Source organism: Berghia stephanieae, chromosome 2, assembly GCF_034508935.2.
Source record: "Berghia stephanieae isolate SIO BIC M18660-M18661 chromosome 2, UCSD_Bste_1.3, whole genome shotgun sequence".
Classification (NCBI taxonomy): domain Eukaryota; kingdom Metazoa; phylum Mollusca; class Gastropoda; order Nudibranchia; family Aeolidiidae; genus Berghia; species Berghia stephanieae.
Genome location: NC_088361.1, coordinates 13,204,467 through 13,229,767, shown reverse-complemented (window position 1 = coordinate 13,229,767; position 25,301 = coordinate 13,204,467). Strand labels below are relative to the sequence as shown.

Sequence of the window (25,301 nt, the reverse complement as noted above, 5' to 3'; positions counted from 1 at the left end):
TATCGTCATCATTATTCTTATCATCATCATCATCATCATTATTATTATCATCATCATCATTGTTATTATCACCATCTTGATCATCATGATTATCATCATCATCATCATCCTCATCATCATTGTTATTACTATTATTATTATTACTATTATTATTATAGTTATTATTATCAATATTATTATTATTATTATCATTATTATTATTATTATTATTATTATTATTATTATTATTATTATTATTATTATTATTATTATTATTATTATTATTATTATTATTATTATTATTATTATTATTATTATTATGACGGTATTTCACATTAGTCATATGACAAAAACAATTATCTTACTGCGTTCAAATCATTCATCAGCATTCAACATACACATAAACGTATTCACACACACATACACACACATACACACATTATCATAAATTGAAAAAAAAGTACACATCAGAAACATACAAATGGATTTAATCGTGCTTCAAAAATAAATACCGTCAATACGCTAAAAAAAAGTGCATTAAAAAAAAAACAAGTCCGAAATTTTAAATCCTATGTGATAATGTAATTAATAAACCTTCAGTCTATGGCGACGTACACCTATTTGCAGGTCTTCTAACCCAATTTATTGTGGGCTCATTGTTGTAATGGACATCTAAAAAACAAAAATGACACAAAATATTGTCCATTATAACAGCATTGTTAAACTAGGCCCATAATTGTGTTTGGATGTCAGACCTGCATATATGTACGCGTCGGTGTATGGTGATGGATTTCTGTCGTTAAAAATCGTTGCTAGAAATAGCCATGATTTGGACAAGGAGATCATTAAAATAATAATAGGCCTGTATCGATGGGTACTTATTTGCAGGTCTGATAACCCAGATTGTTATGGTCCCATTGTTGTAATGGAAATACTCTCAAAACAACGTGAAATATTCTCCACTACAACAATGTTAAATCAGGCCCATAAATTTGTTCGGTTATCAGACCTAAAAACATGTGCACCTAGGTATCAACCCTTTGTATAGTCGATTTTCTAAACATCTCTGTTGAACGAGCAATGATTATATATATATATATATATATATATATATATATATATATATATATATATATATATATATATATATATATAGAATCGTGTTTGATACAAATATGGTACGAAAAGTGCTCGACATGTAGTAATGGAGCGAATTATTATTTAAAATATTTACCACAATGTTTGGGGCAGTCTACATCGATGTTTCAGGCTTAATTTGCCATCTTCAGGACTTCAGAGTCCTGAAGATGGCAAATTAAGCCTGAAACATCGATGTAGACTGCCCCAAACATTGTGGTAAATATTTTAAATAATATATATATATATATATATAATGAGAAATGAAGAATGAAGATTTTAAAAAGGTGAAAACATGAGATTGTGTGGTTGTAGGCACACAGTGATTATAAAACAAATCATGAGTTCATTGAAGAAAACATTTGTGGATCCAGACTATGACCGCCTAGAGCACGCCATAATCTAGACCCAAGATTTCCGAGTAACAACATTTACTAGTAGAATAGGGGAAAAAGAAATGAATGCTTGTTGACAGTAATATACATTTTGGCTAATTACTTTTCAAGGGCCAGATGGCTATAATTCTAAACATTGACAACAACAAGAATCAGTGTTGATGGTGATAAAAAGCGAAAAAGGAGGAAAATTGTGAACGATTGTCTTTAAGCCCCATTTTTACTGCACCAACCCCAACATTTAGAGAATTAAGAAGATAAACTATCATTGATACTCTAATTTCTGGAAAGTGAGAATCTGCACCTGTATACTGTGTGTTCCACCACACATCTGGTCTGTCACTGCCAGTATGTTTTATTGGTGGGGAAATGTTATTTTTTGAAAAGGAGGAAATACCTCCTCTTGACTCCAGATTTCCGCGGATCCGAGGAAAACTATCAGCACTGAAGAATATCTAATAAATATATACACGTGCTTCTGTGTAGCAGTCATCTTGTCTCACTTGAGTATGTGATTTTCAAAACTTCCGAAGTCACATCCTGATTAAAATACCTCCTCTGCCTCCAAATCGCGATTTCCGCGAATCCGAGGAAAACTATCAACACTGAAGAATATCGTATAAATATAAATATATGCACGTGCTTGTGTGTAAGAGTCTTGTTGTCTCACTTGAGTAGGTGATTTTCAAAACGTCCGAAGTCACATCCTGATTAAAATACCTCCTCTGACTCCAAATCGCGCTTTCCGCGGATCCGAGGAAAACTATCAACACTGAAGAATATCGTATAAATATAAATATATGCACGTGCTTGTGTGTAACAGTCTTGTTGTCTCACTTGAGTATGTGATTTTCAAAACGTCCGAAGTCACATCCTGATTAAAATACCTCCTCTGACTCCAAATCGCAATTTCCGCGGATCCGAGGAAAACTATCAACACTGAAGAATATCGTATAAATATAAATATATGCACGTGCGTGTGTGTAACAGTCTTGTTGTCTCACTTGAGTAGAAGATTTTCAAAACGTCCTACGTCACATGCTGATGGAAAATGAGATAACAATCTGAAGCTAACCTTTGAACTCTATAGAACCACCAGAGAAAATTTTGAGTTTCAAAACACTCAGGGTATTCAAGCACTCAGGCACACACGACAAGTATTTTCCTCTTTAAGTCAATAAATAGATGGTCAAAAATTGCGGTTTCTTCGAATGATAAACAAGGGACCTAGTACGTCATCTTCTCATCTTGAAAGTCATCTACTCACTTATGTCTTCCAAAATTGATGACAAAAAAACAAAACAAACCAAGATAACATTTGGTTGCCTCTACATGCCCATGCTTATTATAAAACTTTTAAATATTATTTAGAAGTTTGATAACCGAAAGTAAATCATGAATTTATTGTCATTAACAAAAATGTGTTGGTTTGGTATTTTAAAAAAAATCACAACAATGAGTCAATAATAATTTAAACTTATCAGATTTATATACATGTGTATAATGCTTTGATCAATCAGATTACTTACATAAATGGTGCAAAGAAACTGATTTAAAAATACGTTACCAATCGTCTGAAATTGATTTTATATCGATTCTTAAAATTAAATTTTAAGAATTTCAGACAACGTAAACGTTTTCATAGCTAGAGGGGTGAGAGTTTTAAAAATATGGAAAATTGAGTATGAAACAGTACCAGACAAAACAATAAAGTAAAATACAAGGAAAAACAAAGTCATCCCAATTCTGCTCCCGAATTTTTAAAGGAAAGAGTTAAAAAAAAAAAAACAAAAAAAAATTCAATAATAATGAAATCTCCTAACTCTAACGTTTTCACTTTAAACTTTAACCAATCCTCCCTACAGTGGGGGAACTCTTGCATAAATTCAAATACCGTGTCCTCAGTACAAAAGATCTGACAAGGTGTGTATGTCCTCACTACAATGAGCTCTACAAATAATAATTCCCCTCTCTTTCTCATAAATTAATCAATAATAATAATAATAATAATAATAATAATAATAATAATAATAATAATAATAATAATAATAATAATAATAATAATAATAATAATAGTAACAACAATAATAATAATAATAATAATAATGATGATGATAATGATAATAATAATAATAATAATAATAATAATAATAATAATAATAATAATAATAATAATAATAATAATAATAATAATAATAATAATAATAATAATAATAATAATAATAATAATAATAATAATTATTATTATTATTATAATAATAATTTTCAAATCTACTGAAACCGCCCGCCAAACCAATAAAATAACATACTATTTGATATGTTTAATAGAATTAATTTAATAATGATGGGTAGAGATTTGCCAATATAAAAATCACAGACATTGATTAGTTGTAGCAATAAGTAGAAACAAGAAATAATGCTATAATGTAAGAGATATGAAAGTCGAAAACATAACTTGTTAGTCGAAGATGGTCAATGTTACGAAGTTTAAAAGGCCACAGATTGGTAGAAAAGAGCCATGAAATTTCCTTTCTCCAGATTTCTGATTTAAAAACAAATTTTTTGGTCGTCCATACAGATGATTGTTTAAACGGAAGTGCTATTTCCTGTTTACTCCATATAAGTGACATTTAGAAGAATATTTTTAAAAAGTCTCACCTTCTTCTTAAACCAGGTTGGCAATGACAATGAAGGCCATGGCAATGACCAATTGCCACATCTCTGAATTAAAAACCAAAGCTTTATATATATATATTTTTTTTTTTTTTATAAAGCTATATATATATATATATATATATATATATTATATATATATATATATATATATATATATATATATATATATATATAATATATATATTTATAAAGCTATATATATATATATATATATTTATAAAAAAAAAATAAATATATATATATATATAATATATATATATATAGTCACTGATGAAATACAAATAAAAGGCTATAGGCTGATCAAGATGAAGGATTATTACTTGTAGATATATGTTAACTATAGTGCTGTTATTTTTATATCTCCTAAAAACTACGAATTTTCAAGTAAACAGGTCTATAAAAACACATTAATGCATTGGTAATGTAAATTATCAAAATTCGAACTCAGTTTTCCTGAATGTGTCATAAAAGGTAGATATATCACATTAAAAAAATAATCCCTGATGCATGTGTAAAATAGTCGTGTAGCTGATATATTTTTGAACACTAAGGTCTGTAAAAAGAAGAAAGTTACTGAAAACTAGATGGAATTTTAGTCGTTATAATATTTTAGTTATGGCCAATATTCTGAAATTCACAAATTGAGGTGATTGGCAAATCAAACAAGTGGGACAAAATAAAGAGAGACAATTTTTTTCTTTGTACTTTTCTCTAATAAGATTTTTAAAAGCAAGTTACATTTGAGAGGGCGGCAAACAAAATGCTGGATGGATAATGAAAAGGAATGGACAAGGGTGGACAGCCCAACAACAATGAGGAAAGCTGAGGACAGATCTAGATGGAGGGCCATTACTGAAAAGCCATCTTCCATGTCTCCTCTACGACCACCTCGGTCAGGAGAATGAGGAGGAGGAGGAGGAGGAGGAGGGAGAGGAAGAAGAGGGGGCATTTGTATGTTTATGTGGAGTGCAAACAAAGATTTCTGTTCCTTCTCATAAAAATTAAAAAGCACTAAAAACTAAAAAGAAAAACAAAAAAACCTCCAAAAAACAAAAACAAAACAACACTCCCCCCCCCCCTAATACAAACAAACAATATAACAAATTACCCCCCCCCCCTCTCCCAAAAAAAAAATAATAATAAAATAAAACAAAACTAGTGACGAATGAATAAACCCTGTATTCTTGCTTTTTTAAATGGTTCTTTTTGGTTATCATTAAAGACTTTTCCAGGTATCAATCCTTATCATTCACAGATATCATGAAATTCAGCTGAGCAAAACTATTTTGTTAACCGCCAACGATGAGAAAGATACTTTTGTATTAACGGATAATATAAATGTTGCTGTTTGAAGCTCTAAGAAATAAAAAAATAATAGGAAATGGAAAAGAAGCTTCAATTTATTCAACAAAGACAGATAAAGTGGACGTTTCTGGTTTCCTCTTTATCCACAAAACACGATGAATGAAAAGATGTCTTAAGTGTTTCATTCATCGTGTTGTTGCCCCGAAACATCCACATTATCTGTCTCTTTCATATCCTATTGTTACTGACTGTATTAACTCTCTCAACCCTAACACCGATTATATCCGTTGTTTACCCAGGTTACTTTTACCTCATGCCTATTTATTACAATTTTCTTAGACAAATTATAGGCGTAGTGGTATCAAATCTAATGTTCTTCATGTTTACATGTTAATGGTAGTTGAATAAAAATATCTATGCACATGCCCATTTTTAATACAATTTTTTTTTCTTCCAATTTTGAAAAATAGCAAAAATGTCTAGGTGTGAGTGAGTTAAAGGAGTGCCTAAAGTGTAATATGTCAATATGGCATGCTAAAAACAATTTTTAAAACAACACAAGTTGAGTTATTTGTTAGGATTCAAAGCAAACCATTGAAGAAAAAATAAAATACTTTATTCCTTTTTTACACGTGTCATAAACTGAGAAAAAAAAATTAACAAAACTCACGGAATCTGCTGGCTCTGCCTTGACAGCGTGAGCGTTCCCTAGCATATACTCTTCATCTTGTTGCTGTTTAAAAAGATTCAAAAGAATGAATTATAAAGATGCTGATAATGGAAAAACAAAAAGATGAAAATGGAAAGGCTTCAGATGGGAACAATACATACAATCAACGTTTCAGGTCCAACATCCTTCTCAGCAAATCAATAAACAAAAGGACGTTGAAGACAAACGAAACAAAATGTACAGATAATCGTAGTATTTGTATTCCTGGCAGAAAAGTCACTTGCTAAAAAAGCGGAATAGTAGGCCTTGTTTGAAAATGGTGTAAAGCAGTTTTTTATGGTGCTTCAAATGGTCAGAGAGTGGGAAACAATGAGCACAGTATTTTCCAATGTGGTGAAGCATGACAAGGTGTCATTATTCAGTGATCAGTGCTGTCTTTTATTTAGCTTTTGTAGTAAGAGACTTTTCTTGAAATATGTGTCCCTTCATACCCACAAGCACATGAACTATTGAGCTGAGAGCTCAAATTTATTGTTGTCAAAATAATTCTGGTTCTGCCCACAAATTTGGTCAGATCAAGACTTTTCACAGCAGTTATGAACTTGATTTGGACTGCAACTTCAACTGAAAGGCCATTTAGCACATTTCAAAAACGTCTTGTTTGGTGCTGTCCAATAAATGATGAAAGTCTTTTCAAATCTGAAATGTACATGTCAACAGATTCTCCACATTCCAACCTTATATCAATCAAAACATCATATTTACATTAGTGCAAACAACATCATTGGGTAAATTTTCTTTTCAATTCAGCATAATCATTTATATCCTCAGTCAAGAGCTCTTTGTAGTTAGATTGTAAATGTCAAATTCACTTAAAATATTGATACAAATTGTTTAGAATTTGGATGCTTCTTGAAACTGACCTATCAATTCCAATTTTTCTGCCCACTCATTGACATGGACAATCTCATAAGGCTGATGTTTTGGGATGTCTTTTTTTCTTTCTTGTATTTTCTCTCTGTTCCAAACTTTTAACGACCCAGAATTTAAATATGAAGTTTTTTTTGTTTTTTTTTTGGTTCTCTCTCTTCCCCCCCCCCCCTCCCCCACCCCCTCAAGATGTGGGATTAGTTCACAAGTTCTTCCCGTTTTTTCACTCCCCAATTTCAGCCAGAGTAAGAGCGATTTGACTAAGGTACAATATGTATTTATTCTGAGAGATAATGAGAAATAGATGGATATGCATTCTGCCGGGTGGAATGACTTGGTCTATCTCTAGGTATAAAATTACTATTTAATATAAAAACAAGACTTATCTTCCGAAATGATTGACATTTCTTGATAAAAATAAATGTCACTGATAAATTAATAGTTGACATGAACTGGCACTCGATAAGATGAAATGCACTTGTATTGTACTGAGGATTTCTTCGAGATAGAACTGTCATCGGCCCCTGCCATCAGTCCATCAGACATATTATTTTTTTAAATGTAAACTAACTTGAAACGTAATTTTTCTATATAAACAAATCAAATCATGTTTGAAAATTATTCTGATTCGTCTTAAATGAAAATTCTCTTCGGAAATGATCAAGGATTTAAGTTATTCTACTTAAGAGGTGTTATGTCGAGTCAAATTGTCTCCCTTTCCCTTAGATAAGTTATACTTTAACTTTAGGCTATATTTAGATAGTCATCTCACACTGAAAATGGATACAAAAGACAGAGATGTGAGTCTTTTAAAGAAAAATAATATAATTTTTACTCTACCTTTTTCTTTTCCCATGATGCTATAAAGGGCCTTGCAAGTAATAACACAAGACCGATTCCTAGAAGCAAACCGAGGAAGAAAGCACCTGCTATCCATCCACTGTTAACGGTAAATTCGTCTTGCTCTTTGTCTATGTCCAAAGGCAAGCAAAAATCGACATCATAAGATAATGGTAAAGAGTCGCAAGTTCTGTAAGACATATTATTTCATATGATATCTAAACTGTAAAGTTTCCCTTATTTTCTGTCTCCACTCAATTGCTTATCTTCACATGCATCGGAAAAGCCACCATATTGGGACCATGTCAGGGTTGTTTACATGATGTTTCGCGTATCCAGGTGAATTGACCAATCAGCTGAGAATATAGTGTTGACATTATGGCTTCCTTACTCAAGAGAGGTTTACGAATTTTCGGCCTGCATCATTCCACTTAGATGAAAATGAAGAGATTTCACGAAATCATTTAGAAATTGGTAATATATTTAAACAAGTGTGAGTATTAAACGATATATTTATTAAAATTCTGATTTAATGAAAGTACGATAGACGCTTCTACTTATATGTGAATTATTTTTCACGTTCATTGATTCAATCATAGCAGCACTTGACTTGCTTACACTTAGCTGTCGACACATGAGGTTGAAGATAATTATAAACACAATTATTGTCCATTAAATGCTTGCGGTTTAAAGAGGGTAAGCGAAAGAAGAGAATTTTGTTTTTGTTCAAACCGTCCTATTTCATGGATGATTTTAGAACTGTTTCCAATGGATGAAATGCTCCTACCTACATCTCAATCTTGCGGTGATTAGAAGTTCAAATGAAATCACTACTTTAATAACTACTGATAGCCTCTGAGAGACTGGAGTTCTTTAGATCCATGAGATCTTTGAAGATGCTAATGTTCATGGTTTCTGTTGTATTATAGGGATACCAACAGTCTCTTGCTACCCTTAAAGGTACCTATACAAAGTACTTTCCGCGTGATCCAACGGACCCAGTTACCCAATCACTCCCTGGTAAACAGAAGGTCAGGAAAAACCTTGACATGACCCAGGATTGAAATTGATTCTTATGCTTATTATTTGAGTGCCTTTACCTCATATGGTGCCTCTGATTGTGGAAACGAATTGTTCCTAATTCGATTTACTCAGGAATTAATTAATCAGTAGATTTTTGACCAACCAATATAAAGGATTTGTGACACACCCCCAAGCTTGCTTGGACGAACATAGCTGATTGTTTACTAACATCAGAATAAATGAAGTTGACATTACGCTGCTCTTTGTTCTTGTTTTGAGAGCACCATTTGGGTTATTAGTTCTCACTAGATTCTCTCAATCAGATTATAAACATTTAAGTTTACACATACTTTAGTGTGTTGGTTCGATTGATCAAACGGGTAGAGCAGGTGATTATTTTACTTTAACGCATATCATTGATAATACTTGTGAAGTTTGCTTAGTTTAGCAACCATTGCCATTGTTTACTGAAAAATGGCTGTTTGGACTGTCCGAGTCAGTACAAGGGGAGTTCAATTTCTCTCCCACTGCGAGTTTATTTACTGGCTTCAGCAAATCATGTGAGACTTCTTTTTTTTTTTTTTTTAAATGAGTACAGCTTCTTTCCATGTCACACGAAAAGACAAAAGGGAAAATGATGTGAATAATTCACCTTGTTGGAAATCTTTCTTTTTTATCATCATTTTAAAAAGTCATGTCCTCATTTACATGGCATATTTCCACAGTTTCACAGTTCCCAATGCAAAGATACCTAATTAAACAGAATCTTACACTATTACAGCCATGTATGCTCTCATGTGTGTCTTTCTCACGAGCCTTATACTGGGCTCCATTTCCATTTTATGATCGATATTGCCAGCCTGATTTCTGACCACACAAAGAATTTTTTGACTTACAAGGCACCTTATTACAACTCGGTATCCCATGAGCATATGAATTTGGATGAATTAGGAATTTCTCAATTGTTAAAACATGCACTCAAAACACCTTTTCAAAATTGAATCATTATCTTTTCAGACATTAATCATCATGGGGATGTATTTGAAAACATGGATTTTAATAGCCATGGTAGGCTTTGCATCTTGTCAAAAGAAGGTTTGCACTTTTGATCCCGATGTGACTGCAGGTGGTGCCTACACAAACTTCACAACTATAGTAAGTAATAAAAAGAGGAACAATTGTTGCCATTTTAGCTATGGCACTGTTGGGATTTGAGTTCTTATTAGCTTTGTCATTGATGATTGGCTTGGACTTAGCAAAGCTGTTTCAGTTGTTATTTGAATGAGGTAAAACCAAACCATGATAGGTTTGTGTGTGTAGTTGTTGTTTCAGTCATTGAAAATTTCGTGTCACAATGATGATTCCCTCCACCTCCCTCTTTTCCTCCTTCATTTCAGTTTGAAGAAGCTTTATGATAACTTACGCGACTGATATTTGATATAAACAATGGGTGGGACACTAAGATAGAGCCAGCACCAGAGGAAGCAGATAATTTTTGGATTCAAACCGAACACTTATTCTTTTGGCCAAGGAAGAAAGCAAAATGGAGCTTAGATAATAAAAATAATGAAAATAATAAATTTAGATAAGAAAAAAAAATGGATGGTGATTAAAGTTTCCGTTTTTTAAAAATTAAAAACAAAAAACAAAACCTTTATATATTATAACTTTGACAAATTAAGGAATACAATATGCGATAGGAAAAACAAGAAGTTGGTTTTGATTTGGTCATTGACAAGTAGATTGTGTCAAGACAATGTAGCATGATGAAATATAATGGAAGAAAATAAAGTTTTTTAAAACTGATTCATATAACGGTGTCTGCATTTCAAAAGAAAACAAAGGAAAAATATAACTTGATAATGTTGTGAACTCTTTTAAAATCTACAACAAAATATTGAAGATAGTCGATTAAATTGACTGAAGAGGATTTATTGCTATCATAAATATTTGTAAACATCTTGCATGTTTTTAAACATATGACATTGCATATAAAATTGAAACTCGATGATTCTTATTGCAGGCTTTTGCTCAAGCAAATTCTGGATCAGTCCTTGGATCTTTCCCAAATTACACTGTCGTCCACAATGATTTGTCGTATGCTGGTATGCTCATTCTCAAGGACGACGCCACTGCTGGGTTACCAGATATTCAAATTGAGTTCTACTCAGAGGTAACTTACTCATGTTATCGAGTTAAGTAGAGGAGACTTCAGAAAGAACAATTTTGGATCCAATTAAATGTCATGAATTCAACAAGGAAAGTGAATCCTCTGTTTTTTGTTTTTTTAAAACTCTAATAACACATTGCAGTCATTGAGACTTCTTATATACAGCAATGTGGTACAAAAGTCTGGGGTTTTAACTCCTGGCCATTGTTATGTGATCTTGAGCAAGTTACTGCTCTGTAACTCATATTAAACAGTATCCTGTGGTTGACACTCGGGTTATTACAGGCTCCTCTTGGGGTGATTAAAGGGAATTTGTATAATTATATTTATATTATATTATTTTATTTTTTAACACTTAAAACAAATTTATATGATTAGTATCAACCAACCATAATCAGGACTAAAGTTTTTTTTTGGGGGGTCTGGCTTTGATATATAGTGCACCTATGAGGTTACACAAAATCGAAGGTCAATTTCAATTTTCTGTATAGTTGAAGGCTCGTTAAATCTTGGGTGGGGCATTTGACATTAATAGACAAGGGATATAACTTTGAAAGTAATAAACTTGGTAAAATAAATGGATTACTCATTTTCCCATAATTCACCTCAATCAGTTGATCTTCATTTTCATTAGTCACAACCGGTCAAGTAAAATACACCTCATACACATTAGGTCGTGCATCTAAATATGTATTTTGTTGGTCATCACATTGTGATTGGTTGTTCCTTCTATTTATCTGATAATAATAATAATATTAACAATAATAATAATAATAATAATAATAATAATAATAATAATAATAATAATAATAATAATAATAATAATAATAATAATAATATTAATAATGATGATGATGATGATGATGATGATGATGATGATGATGATGATGATGATGATGATGATGATAATGATGATGATAATAATAATGATGATAACGATAATAATAATAATTTTTATAATAATAATAATAATAATAATAATAATAATAATAATAATAATAATAATAATAATGATAATAATAATAATAATAATAAAAATAAAAATAATAATAATAATAATGATAATAATAATAATAATAATAATAGTAAATAACATTTTATAACAGGCTCTAGGCACTGTAATTCAGAAAATAATTACAATGAAAAAAAATGATAGCAATTTCAATTACTTACAAAGCAAACAGACGACACATTTTAAACATGTGATAGGTAAAACTTCATTTACAAAATAGAAATCATGAGACAAACAGGTGAGTTTTCAAATAAGTTTTGAAAGCAGATAATGAGTCAGCACTTCTAATTTTCTGGGGGAGAGCGTTTGAAAAACGGGGTGTTGAAAATTCAAACGATTGTTCACCAATTTTGAGACCCAAATTAATAATAAAAAAACTACGAATGTTGCATGTTTTTTTATCCCGGATAAATTAAATTTTATTAAAGCAAAATATGACAAAAGTCTGAGATTTTTTTTTGAGTGGACAATAATTTTGTTGCCAATCCATTGCCTCCAATTGGTTAGTACATCATCTCTCCCACCTGACGCTATCTCTCCCACCTGACGCCATCTCTCTTATCTCTCTTCTCTCTCCGAGTCAATAATTACAAAGGCCATGGTAATTTCTTTTTTCTGTCTTTCTACTTATTATTAGACATTTTATTTAAGTTATTCTTATATTGATTTCAGATATACGATACAAGTACCAGCCCAGATGAGATGAAAATAACCATGACATTCACCCATCTGGACACATCATCATTAACTGTTACTAATTTGGTCATGGAGATTGACATCAGTCCTTACTTTAAAGCATACTGGGATGTCGGTATTCCTGCTGGATCTACGCTTACAGATAGAGACAAAGTTTCATATACCCATGGGTCTGCTCTTACTGCTAGTAAGTTTAGGTCGTTGCCTATATACAATGTAATATTGTAATACATTCCATCCATAATCATGGAAAGCCCTGTCATTTATTAGTTGAAACATAATAATTGAAATCCATTTTATAAATTTTGTTGCATTTTCCAAATACTTTTAAAACCATGGGTAATTGATTTTTGTTTGTTTGTTTGCGTATTTTGGTATACAAGTTTATGGTTGTATGTCATTCCTAATTTTGTTTAAATTGAAGCATTATTAATTAAAAAACAAAAAACAAAGAAAAGTTGTATCAATTGAAAACAAAAGTTTGAAATATTATTTCACAGCCAATGACTCAGTGACGATATATTTTGTTGCTAAACCCACTGGCTCTGGAGGGACAGACTTACCAGAGGGAGAGACGTCTCTCTCTGGAACTGTATCGTTTACACATGTAAGTACCCGATCTTTGCTGTGTTGGCCGAAGGGACGCGTTGAAAATTAAAAGATTTTAAATAATGGTCTAAAGTAATTTTGTTTGAAAAAAATGTATAATTCTGTCCACTTAAGAATTCCAGGTTCAACATTTAATATTATGATGAAAGTATTCAATCAATTGAAGATGAATCTCTGCTAATTTTTAAAATATGATTGTGTAATGGAATTTTTTTTTCTTTTTTCATTGTACAAAAGGCTTGATTTAAAAAAAAATTGTCTATAGCCTTATGGAGACATATTATAAACAAGCATGGCTGCTTTAACCTATACAAATAATGTTTGATTCTGTTGTTGGTACAATATTTAATGAAAGAAACATATCTGCTTTGTTAAAATGATAAAACAGTGACAGAGTATTGCAATAGCAAATTCACCCTATTCCGCCTTTCCGCTCTTTTTAATTTTTCTAGAACTGAATTGGAGTTTCCTTATAACATTAGAAAATGAGTCAACCTCACAGGCTACGTGTCATTCAACGACCCTCGTTTAATATTTGATTAAGTAAATAACCATAACTAATTATTTGATATGATAATTAATGAATAAAGTAAGACTAAAGAATTAAGCCTCTAAAGTAAAGACGGTGAAGGGGTGATCTCTTCATTTATGTTAATTGTTGATGGAAGGTACAATATCAATAAGAGTAAGTTCTCCAGATTTTTCAATGCAATTTCTATGAGAGAGGACAACATCACAATTTCCATTGAGGGCTGTTTACCTGGAATTTTATTATTTATTATTTTATTGTAGTCCTTCAGAGCCATTAGGCTCATGGAGCCAGAGTTTATCCTGGTCTCCAAAGCTTGAAACAGACAATAGCAATTGCTTGCTACCCTTTTGATAGGACACTAGCCTATCGCAAAATACTTTCCATCAGATTTAACAGATCCAGCTACCCAATCACTGCTGGGTGAACAGGGGCATCAGAAAAAATCTTGATGGCACCCGGGATAGATCCCGGTCCCTTTGCGGGTGAAGCGAGTGCTCTACCAACTGAGCTATCGTGACCCCCGTTCACACGGAATATGGAAGGATTTTTCTTTTAATCTTTGACATTGAGTATTTGGAGCCAGTTTAACTTTGAAGTGGAGAAACATTATGTTTTACTATTATCTTCTGAATTGCAATTGACAAAAAATTCTCTCCTATAATATAATGAATAGTTTTACTCCTCTGTGCTCTATTCAAATGGCAATGTATAGTTGGCCAAAAGTCGGGACTGTTATATTAATTAGTTAAGCGAAGTTGACATCATTTAAGAGAAACTATCTGTAGGGTTTCAGAGATATGTGAGCATGCAATGGATTGTCTCGTATCAAAAAGGACAATTCAATTGACTGTCTCGTCTGCTTTGTAGATTGTAGTTCTTTTCATATATTGATAACAATGTGAAATTGATTGTAAGCTTCAATTTAATTACAAAAACAGATCAAATGACGTTTCAGGTTTCCCCTTTATCAACAAAACAGGATGAATTAAACACTACTGATGAATGAGATAATATGGTAGTAGCGTTGTTAAGATGAAATAAATAAGTTAAGAATTCATCTTAACAACGCCAATACCACATTATCTCATTCATCTGTAGTGTTTCATTCATCCCGTTTTGTTGATAAAGGGGAAACCTGAAATGTTCATTTGATCTGTTTTTGTAATTAAATTGAAGCTTACATTCAATTTCACATTGTTATTTATTTCTTTGAGCTTCGAGCAGCAACATTTACATTATCATTTATTGTCACATGTTGTTATGATTTCATAATGAAATATTACACAAAGGTAAATATATTGTTGCATTAGTTTTCTCCACTCAATGTTTCCGGTTTGGGACTGTCATTGTTTTATCTTGATGAATACATAATATTTGAATTATTCCACTTGTTCATTTTTTAATTATTTTCTTTTCTTTATTATTGTGATTATTTATTTGTCATGTGAATATGTTTCACTGTTCATATAGGACCATAGTATGTGGGTCTAAGTAACCACTTGTGAGACAATGAGTTAAATAATAATAATAATAATAATAATAATAATAATAATAATAATAATAATAATAATAATAATAATAATAATAAATAATAATAATAATAATAATAATAATAATAATATATAAATAATAATAATAATAAAATAATAATAATAATAATAATAATAATAATAATAATAATAATAATAATATATAATAATAATAATAATAAATAATAATAATAAATAATAATAATAATAATAATAATATAATAATAATAATAATAATTAATAAATAATAATAATAATAATAATAATAATAATAATAAATAAAAATAATAATATATAATAATAATAATAATAATAATAATAATAAAATAATAAATAATAATAATAATAATAATAATAATAATAATAATAATAATAATAATAATAATAATAATATAATAATAATAATAATAATAATAATAATAATAATAATAATAATAATAATATATATAATAATAATAAATAATAATAATAATAATAATAATATAATTAATAATAATAATAAATAATAATAATAATAATATAATAATAAATAATAATATTATAAATATTGAATAATAATAATAAATAGGAGAGAACTGAACAAAGCACTAAGTAAAAGTGGACGTCACTGTGTCAGAATGTTATCCCCTGTGTATTAAGTAAATAGTTTGATCCTCCAGGTATTAAAGCATAAATTGTGCGGCTATGTGATCTTGTGGTATGACACTCGCTATGGGATTGGAAGGTCCTGTGTTTGAGCCTCACTCAGCGCATTGTTGAGTCCTTGGAAAATGCTCTTTACTCACATTCTCTCATCGTACTCAGGTGTAAAATGAGTACCTGGCCGTTAACCTGTTGGAAAAAATGGTATTATTGCCTAACAGGCATCATGTCTCATTCTACATGTTATGTGTTGCTGTTGGTCAGGGAACCTTTGTAAAGCACTTTGAGCACGTTTAGTGGATATTGCGTTATATAAAAGCTCACGTTTAAAGCTCACATTTAAATTATGAGATCTTGAGATCATCTTCCGATTAAAGCAAACTGATCCAGATGAACAACAATATTTATAAATTCTGGGACGGAAGAGCTTTTATTTTTGTCAGACCACTTGTCTGGAATAGATTATCTCAAAAAATAAGAGAAGAGAAGACAAATAAAACTTTTAAATCCCCGTGAAAACAATTTTATTTCACAGAAACTTTTTTTGTAAATTGGTAGGTCATTGTAATGGTTTAGAATAATTGTTTCGTTTCTGTCAGTCATTGTCAATATGAATTGTCAAATTTTTTCTTTTGTTTCAAACTGTTTAACATATTAATTTCTATAGTGTAAAGTGCATTGAACATTATGTAAAGTTTTGTTTGTGCACCGTATAAATAGCATATTATTATCATGCATGAGCATGAAATTTTATGACCAATAATCCAATAAGCCAATCTTGACCATTAATTTTCAAATAGTCGGTCTTATCTGTTCAATTTTCATCTTTCTCTTTTTTTTTTCAGAATGCAGTACAATATGGAGTATTTTATCCAAGTATATGTGTGGCCAGACTCACGAATGTCAAAAACAATGTAAGTTTTTTCTGTTCTCTTTTAGATCCCCATAAAAAGAAAAATCTGTTTTGGTAAAAGAAAAACAGTCATTTTATCTGAACTGATTTTTCAAGGGAAATATTTTAATTTTTATTCCAAAGAAATATTTTAGTTTTAGATTATGATTCCAAATATACTCTTAAATCAATAATCAAATTTATTTTTATTCTATAAAGTCTACATATTATCTATATCTATATATCTATATAATATTAACTCCATGTAATAGATACATTCTTATTTAATTTATTTTGAGGTATTTATAGGTTATGTAATACCGATTTCTGTGTACTTTTAATGTGGATACTTTAATCCATCTCTTTTCTTTGCCACATCTGTTGTAAAATTTCCAAAAAGGATGAATAAGGTTTATGATTATTATTATTATTTAAAAATTATTAGTATGTGTCACTTATGATAGATATCTTTTGATTACTGGTCTCTAGTGGTACATAATATAGATTAGTCCTTGGAAAACCCCATTACGATGATGACAAAAAGGACATGCTTCGATAGCCTCCCCTTGCTGCCAGTCAGGGCTAGAATTGAGCACTAAATAGCCCTTGTCTGCTTTGGTGTATTTAAGTCTTCTGTCCTCCTCTACATTCAACACATTTTCTACCAAATGCACCTCTCAGAAAGCTTAGGTTTTTTTACTTAAAGCTATTAGCATCACCTAAAACTAAACTTTAATACATTGGTAATAGGTCTCTTATGAAATTTGGACCTACTATATGGAATGATCTTCCTCAATCTGTAAGATTTTTTACCTCTATAGATATTTTCAAAAATACGTCTAAAAGTTATCTTTTCATTAAATACTTAGCTGATTGAATTTTTAAATTTTATGTGACTTATCTATTGATGTTTTTGATGCCTTTTTCATGCTCTTGTTGTCGGTCAATTCATTTGATCTTTTGCTGGTATTTTCAATTGTGAAATATTAGAAATTAATTTTTGTTGAATGTTTTATTATTATGTTTTGATTTTATTTCTCTACGTTTCAAAGGTTGTATATCAACACGGATTCACAGCTTTGGTTTTCTTCATCCTATTCTTTGCTGGAATCGGCTTGACTATCCTTTTCATCTGGCTATTTCTGATGCTCCAGAGGAGGAGGAAAACTTCTTCAGTTTCCCCCTCAAAGTCTGAGGTGAGACATTAATCGTTACATCCAAAGTTGTTAAAGACACACTCAAATTAATGGGTAAAGGATAAACCAAATGACTAAGTGGAATAATAATGCTGATAGCAAAGCTTTATACTGTCTCGATTTGTAACAAAGTCAAGTGATGTTGACTGTTTGTCAGATGATTAATAAAGATCACAAAACTCCGCTGTAGAAAAGCAAATTAAGGCATTTTACACACCTTATCTTATTTAACTCAAGGGTTAATGAGTTCTTGTTTTATGCTCTGATGGATATCATAAAATGAAGTAAGCTAATAATCATTCAAGGTGTGAGTATAAAAGTAGCGCTTAACAAGCGACTTGTACTGCTTAAGTGGATTTTTATGCCATATTGAAACTGGAATTACAAATGAATCTATGGAAATACACTAAATAAATATTGTAAATGTTGCTGCTTGAAGCTCGAAGAGATGAATAACAATGTGAAATTGAATGTAAGTTTCAATTTAATATACAAAAACAGATAAAATGGACTTTTCGGGTTTCCCCTTTATCATCCTGTTTTGTTGATAAATGGGAAACCTGAATTGTCCATTTTATGTTGTTTTCTATTATTAAATTGAAGCTTACATTCAATTTCACATTGTTTATTAACTAAATAAATAAGCACATTAAAATTGTTTTTGTTCTTTCAAATAGGAAAAACGATTTCGTGATAAGGGAAAGAAGGTTGTCATGGATGCTAAAGCTGCTATGAAGAAAGGAATGACCAACGCTATTAAAGACTTCAGGTATAGTGAGCTAGTTTGGTTATGAAGCATAACAACAGACCTGCTTAGTACTATAAAAGATTAGTAGAAATACGAATTTTTGGCTCCAGCTACAGAACAACATTCGCTTCTTTGACTCAATAAATATTGTTGTTTAGTTCCTTAGAACCTTTATATAGGCCTTTGGAGCATTTCTGGATCACGTTCAGGGCAAATTATTTATTTCTAAAGCTATTTAAAGTGACTTTTTCTTTCTTCCCTTGGAAACAACGAATTTTTGAAATTTCAAGTAGACAGCTCTGTAACAGGGATGATATATTCACGTTCAGAATTTATGAGTTGTCTAAAGAGACGCTCAACTGACAGTTGACTATGGTAATTTTTCTTGCTTTTAAAAAAAGAATTTTATTGTTTTGTTTTTGCTAACCTATCACAGCTGTGAATCAATGTTCTGATTAGGTGAGATGCCCCTTATATGATAAGATTGTATACTTTTTACCCATGTAGAGTATCATTTAATAATATAAAAAAGTAAGGTAAGAAATAATAAAGCTATATGTTATGTTGGAAATTGGGATGGATATATAGTGGATGAGAAACTAAACAGTATACATGAGAAAAAAGAAATGATAAAACTGTGGACTTGAAGATAAAAAAAGTCTTGGCTGCAACTGCGATTGACATAAGTCCCTTTGTTTGTTAAGCAAGGGCTTTTCCAACTGAGCTATTCGGTAAAGAGTGATTAGTAATTCCAGTAGGTAATTTTGTTTTTCAACTGTCTGAACTACCAAGAGATATGTGCATACATGTTTGACAACAAAAACAAGGAGGGTTGCTTACCACACACACACACACACACACACACACACACACACACACACACACACACACACACACACACACACACACACTTGCTCTTTAAAATCTTTAAATTTTCCATTTCCCATTTTCCATGGGAATTTTCCATGTTTGTTAAGGGTGAGATTCATTTTCAATGTAAATATCCACGAATCCACGATTAATGATTTTGAATTTCTCTCTTGACTCCAGTTTGATTGCATGGAATGACAGCATTGTTTTGATTCTGGCAATGAAAGACAAGCTTCACATGTTTCGAGAAATGGACAAGTGAGTTTTGATTGGTAGTAACAAAAGCACATTGTTTATTAATGAAATATATTACAAATTAAAAAAATAAAATTCAATCATTTAAAAAAAATACATTTTAAGAATAGTGTTAAATAAAATAAATCATAATATTATGCTAATGGTGTGGTTTCATAAAATTAGGAATTTTTATTTAATGATTATGGAAATAACGGCTTTTATGAATTAATTGATTGATTTGTGTTTTGAATCATTCATTTATATCTCTAAAGATTATCACCATCACTGTCATTCACCACCACCACCACCGTCATTATCATCACATCATCATCATTATCATCATTGCCATCATCGTTATCATCATCATCAAAAACAACATAATCATCACCATAACGACCCCACCACCATTACCACCGGTATCATCGTTGCTGCCAAATCCATTTAATTAACAGCCTGGATATCCTGAGCACAATCCACGTCGACACAGATCTGGAAACAGAACAAAATGATCAGGCAGTCCAGGCCAGTATGCTGCTAGTCCAAGGATTACGATACAATGGAGATATTTCCAAACCTGCTGAGGACAAGGCAAACTCCAACATGCAGGTATGACCACTAATTAAAGAATATAAATAATTACGAATTGAGGCATCCTGAAGGTTAGATTGGTGACACTGTAAGTAAATGGTTTAATTTTTAAAATGTTCTTCAAATTAAAGAGTTATCTCTGTACGCCACCAATCAGTGATCTCCAGCTGTTATAAATTTGTTCATTTTCAATTGCCAATGTAATCTTGTAAAAATGCGTCATTGACGGTTGAAGGAAGGAGATTCTACATAGTTGGTGTTAGGGAAGGAGATGTACGCTTTGTTTTGAGAAGTGCGTGCATTCCAAAGGATGGAGTAACTGCCTCAAGTGCTGTTCAGCAGCATGGAGGATAATCTTTTTGAATTTTGTTCAGGTGCTTTAGTTAAATACACAGTTTTCTCTTGCCCGCTGATTGTTTTTCTCTCCATTAATATGGTTTTGGTTCAGCATTCAAATTTTTCTCTGTTTGATCATATTCCCAGTGTTCTCTTCCATTTTTTGAAGTATTTATTTAGCATTTTTGTAGGCTACATATTACTCTAGTTGCTCTTTTAGGATTCCTCTTTAGTTATTTTGCCCGTCTTTTTCCCCCAAATAGTTATTGAATCAATGAAGAAATCAGTTGATGGACTGAATGATTTCTCTCTCATTGATACTCCATGTTTCATTGATCTCTTTGATATCTGTGTTATGTATTCGGTAGAACTTGCCACAAGTACTTCTCAGATTCACTATCTCAAAGTGCTAATCATATAATTGCAGTTTTGCATATGAAGTTAAGATCAGATTGTTGTATTTATTTTGTAGTTGTTGCTGTTTTTCTTTTTGTTGTTTTTGAAGGAGGGTTTGCACCAAATATGTATATCATTTGTTCCTTGTTTTGTTTGAAGCTTTAAAATCATATCATATTTTAAAATATCAAAACACAAACGTCAAGGTTCCTTTGAAAAATAAAACTAAACAAACTTCTAAGATATGGGAAGCCATTGTTATTAAAAAAAAAACAAAAAAACAAAACAAAGAGGGATAAAAACATCTTTCAATAATTGTGTAATAAAATGTGTTAACATGGCATCGGGTGCATTGAACATGACAAGAAAAGTTTATGAATATGTCTATTTATTTCTTATTTTATCTACTTTAAATAAACTCGCTTTCGTGTTCTATTTGATTTAAGTTGAAAAATTTTAATCGATTTTAATAATTGTCTCATTTTTAAATTTTATTTTGAAGCTAGTGTGCGTATTTTTTTCTCAAGACATATACCTCTCACAGCTTTTTTGCAGTCGAGTATTTATTTTATGTTGATTAATTTGTACTTTTCCTTCAAGACTGCCATTGGTTTGATGGTTTTCATTGAAATTATTCAATTTGCAAAATGATATTATTATTTTGTTGTTGTGATTGATGAGTTAGAGAACCAATATTTACCAATATTAATTTTTTTCTCTCTTTGAAAACAAAATTCCTCTGCAAACAATAGAATCGTCTGAAAGAGCTGGATAAAAAGTTGGATGCTGATTACAAGAAAGACCTGGAGTCTGTTTACATCGATGCAGAAGCGAAAAATAAAGTGAGTCTGTCTTTTCTTTTTATAAGAGAATGATAGTAATCATATCTTATATAAGCTCTAAACCAGGATGGTTGACTGATTTCTTTCCCCCTGAGAATTAATTTTATATCTCAAAGCAGTTGATCAATGTTTACATTTCAACAATGTTTTAAGAGGAAATTTTAACAGTACTTCCAAGATATAAATCTGATATTTGATTTTGCATTTAATTGAGTTTATTCAAGTGATTATACTTCAGATGGCCCATTTGCTTACATATTATTGATGCTGTGCATTTAGCCAAGCTTACCAACATACACAACTATGTGTAATCTTAAACGTTTGGTTTATAGTCTATTTAAAAACAACCTTATCATACAAATGGCTGTCTAAAAGCAATAACAAAGAGCTGAGTGACATCAATTTTGTTAGATCTATAGAAGCAGACTAAAACTTAAACAAATCGAATTAAGTGTTATGTCAGATTTTTGTTCAGGCCCCTCTTTCTGTTCACCAAACATACCTGAACCCTATTCATATCATGTCAGATGTTAAACGCTTTGAACAAGTTTGAAGGATGTTCCTCTATATAAATGCTCAAGTTTTTAAAATGTTTACACAGCATAGTGAACTAGCTATTTGATTAATTGGAAATTTCTTTGTAATCTACCATTAACCTATCCATAGCGGGCAGGGAGGTACATACTGTGTCTTCTATCCCCTTATATCTGTTTTCCAACTTGTTTTCTGTCTTTGTCTTGGAATGAGATTACAAGTACTTGGTTTTGTCCTGGCTCTGGCCGGAGTCCTAGCTGGGAGGGAAACAGTCAAATGCATAGTTATTGTTTTGGGAGATGATATTTTTTTCCTTGTAAATCATCTCTCTGTTATGGATTATTATTTTTATTTTGAATGTATAATGTAGGCATTTGAGTGTGTTCCTCTTTATTGGATTTTGTGCTTGTGTCTGGATGAGACTTGTAGGTGATTTCAAACTAAGTACATTGGTGGTATGCTCTTGGAATCTACAACTGATCCCTATTTGTTCTCAGTTCCCCTTTGTCTTACTTTTTCTTGGGTGCTTTAATTGTAATTCTAGAACTTTTTCTTCTTCTTCTAGGTTCCATGCCTGGTCCAGGCTTTGGATACTGCATGAATTATCTCTCTCCATTCCTCCCTGTCTCTTGCTTTTTCAAACAGCTCTTGGATTGTTAGGTTGGTGAAGCCCTTCAGTTGGTCTATGAGTGTTTCTCTTTGTCTCCCCCGGGCGCGTTTACCAGGTATTTTTCCTTCAGAAAAGTGAGTGGAGCAGGCACTTATGTTGGTAACAACAAGATATGAAGTGAATAGAAAAGTGCCAGAAGACAATAGAGAATAAACATTTTTTGCGGCGGTGGTGGGGTTTGAACCTGCGACCTTATTGGTACGACAACTCCGCCTGGCAGGTGAGAGTGTGGCTCTACCGTGTGAGCTATCCACGAACACAAAAATATTCGTTTCAAACTCAAAGTCATTACTAGATCCCTCTCTCACCCACTTCTTGAGACCGCCGATTCGTTCGTACACCACCATCGCGAATAATTTTGACCAGCAGTTAAGCTTAAGCCAATATTCTCAACACAAACATATAACATAGAAACGATTGAGACATTGAGTATGCTCCGGTGTATGGGTGAATTTTTAATTCAGAAAAGTGAGTGGAGCAGGCACTTATGTTGGTAACAACAAGATATGAAGTGAATAGAAAAGTGCCAGAGACAATAGAGAATAAACATTTTTTGCGGCGGTGGTGGGGTTTGAACCTGCGACCTTATTGGTACGACAACTCCGCCTGGCAGGTGAGAGTGTGGCTCTACCGTGTGAGCTATCCACGAACACAAAAATATTCGTTTCAAACTCAAAGTCATTACTAGATCCCTCTCTCACCCACTTCTTGAGACCGCCGATTCGTTCGTACACCACCATCGCGAATAATTTTGACCAGCAGTTAAGCTTAAGCCAATATTCTCAACACAAACATATAACATAGAAACGATTGAGACATTGAGTATGCTCCGGTGTATGGGGTGAATTTTTAATTCAGAAAAGTGAGTGGAGCAGGCACTTATGTTGGTAACAACAAGATATGAAGTGAATAGAAAAGTGCCAGAAGACAATAGAGAATAAACATTTTTTGCGGCGGTGGTGGGTTTGAACCTGCGACCTTATGGTACGACAACTCCGCCTGGCAGGTGAGAGTGTGGCTCTACCGTGTGAGCTATCCACGAACACAAAAATATCGTTTCAAACTCAAAGTCATTACTAGATCCCTCTCTCACCCACTTCTTGAGACCGCCGATTCGTTCGTACACCACCATCGCGAATAATTTTGACCAGCAGTTAAGCTTAAGCCAATATTCTCAACACAAACATATAACATAGAAACGATTGAGACATTGAGTATGCTCCGGTGTATGGGGTGAATTTTTAATTCAGAAAAGTGAGTGGAGCAGGCACTTATGTTGGTAACAACAAGATATGAAGTGAATAGAAAAGTGCCAGAAGACAATAGAGAATAAACATTTTTTGCGGCGGTGTTTGTGTTGAGAATATTGGCTTAAGCTTAACTGCTGGTCAAAATTATTCGCGATGGTGGTGTACGAACGAATCGGCGGTCTCAAGAAGTGGGTGAGAGAGGGATCTAGTAATGACTTTGAGTTTGAAACGAATATTTTTGTGTTCGTGGATAGCTCACACGGTAGAGCCACACTCTCACCTGCCAGGCGGAGTTGTCGTACCAATAAGGTCGCAGGTTCAAACCCCACCACCGCCGCAAAAAATGTTTATTCTCTATTGTCTTCTGGCACTTTTCTATTCACTTCATATCTTGTTGTTACCAACATAAGTGCCTGCTCCATTCACTTTTCTGAATTAAAAATTCACCCCATACACCGGAGCATACTCAATGTCTCAATCGTTTCTATGTTATATGTTTGTGTTGAGAATATTGGCTTAAGCTTAACTGCTGGTCAAAATTATTCGCGATGGTGGTGTACGAACGAATCGGCGGTCTCAAGAAGTGGGTGAGAGAGG

General features: G+C 31.9%; 2 protein-coding genes across 9 annotated transcripts in view; one reads left to right on the top strand and one right to left on the bottom strand.

The window, feature by feature from the left end:
• LOC144964349 (uncharacterized) overlaps positions 1 to 8,264 on the bottom strand; it is a 48,279-nt gene extending 40,015 nt beyond the window's left edge. For 2 of the 4 annotated variants that reach the window (XM_078898460.1, XM_078898461.1), the window contains exons 1-3: positions 7,933 to 8,264; positions 6,163 to 6,225; positions 4,170 to 4,232 (exon numbers count right to left, since the gene is read on the bottom strand). In XM_078898460.1, coding sequence (XP_078754586.1) covers positions 4,170 to 4,232; positions 6,163 to 6,225; positions 7,933 to 8,133 — 327 coding nt within the window. In that variant the 5' untranslated portion in view covers positions 8,134 to 8,264. The remainder of the gene's footprint in view (positions 1 to 4,169; positions 4,233 to 6,162; positions 6,226 to 7,932) is intronic. The other 2 variants (XM_078898462.1, XM_078898463.1) reach the window with 1 other exon arrangement.
• A 31-nt stretch (positions 8,265 to 8,295) lies between these two features.
• LOC144964347 (limbin-like) overlaps positions 8,296 to 25,301 on the top strand; it is a 57,630-nt gene continuing 40,624 nt past the window's right edge. For 4 of the 5 annotated variants that reach the window (XR_013643815.1, XM_078898456.1, XM_078898458.1 and 1 more), the window contains exons 1-11: positions 8,296 to 8,425; positions 9,973 to 10,110; positions 10,979 to 11,128; positions 12,810 to 13,020; positions 13,334 to 13,440; positions 16,991 to 17,059; positions 18,090 to 18,233; positions 18,911 to 19,002; positions 20,032 to 20,109; positions 20,541 to 20,694; positions 22,161 to 22,250. Coding sequence is in view for 4 of the 5 variants with exons in the window: in XM_078898456.1 (XP_078754582.1) it covers positions 9,985 to 10,110; positions 10,979 to 11,128; positions 12,810 to 13,020; positions 13,334 to 13,440; positions 16,991 to 17,059; positions 18,090 to 18,233; positions 18,911 to 19,002; positions 20,032 to 20,109; positions 20,541 to 20,694; positions 22,161 to 22,250 (1,221 nt within the window). In the remaining variant the exon portion in view is untranslated. The remainder of the gene's footprint in view (positions 8,426 to 9,972; positions 10,111 to 10,978; positions 11,129 to 12,809; positions 13,021 to 13,333; positions 13,441 to 16,990; positions 17,060 to 18,089; positions 18,234 to 18,910; positions 19,003 to 20,031; positions 20,110 to 20,540; positions 20,695 to 22,160; positions 22,251 to 25,301) is intronic. The other variant, XM_078898457.1, reaches the window with a different exon arrangement.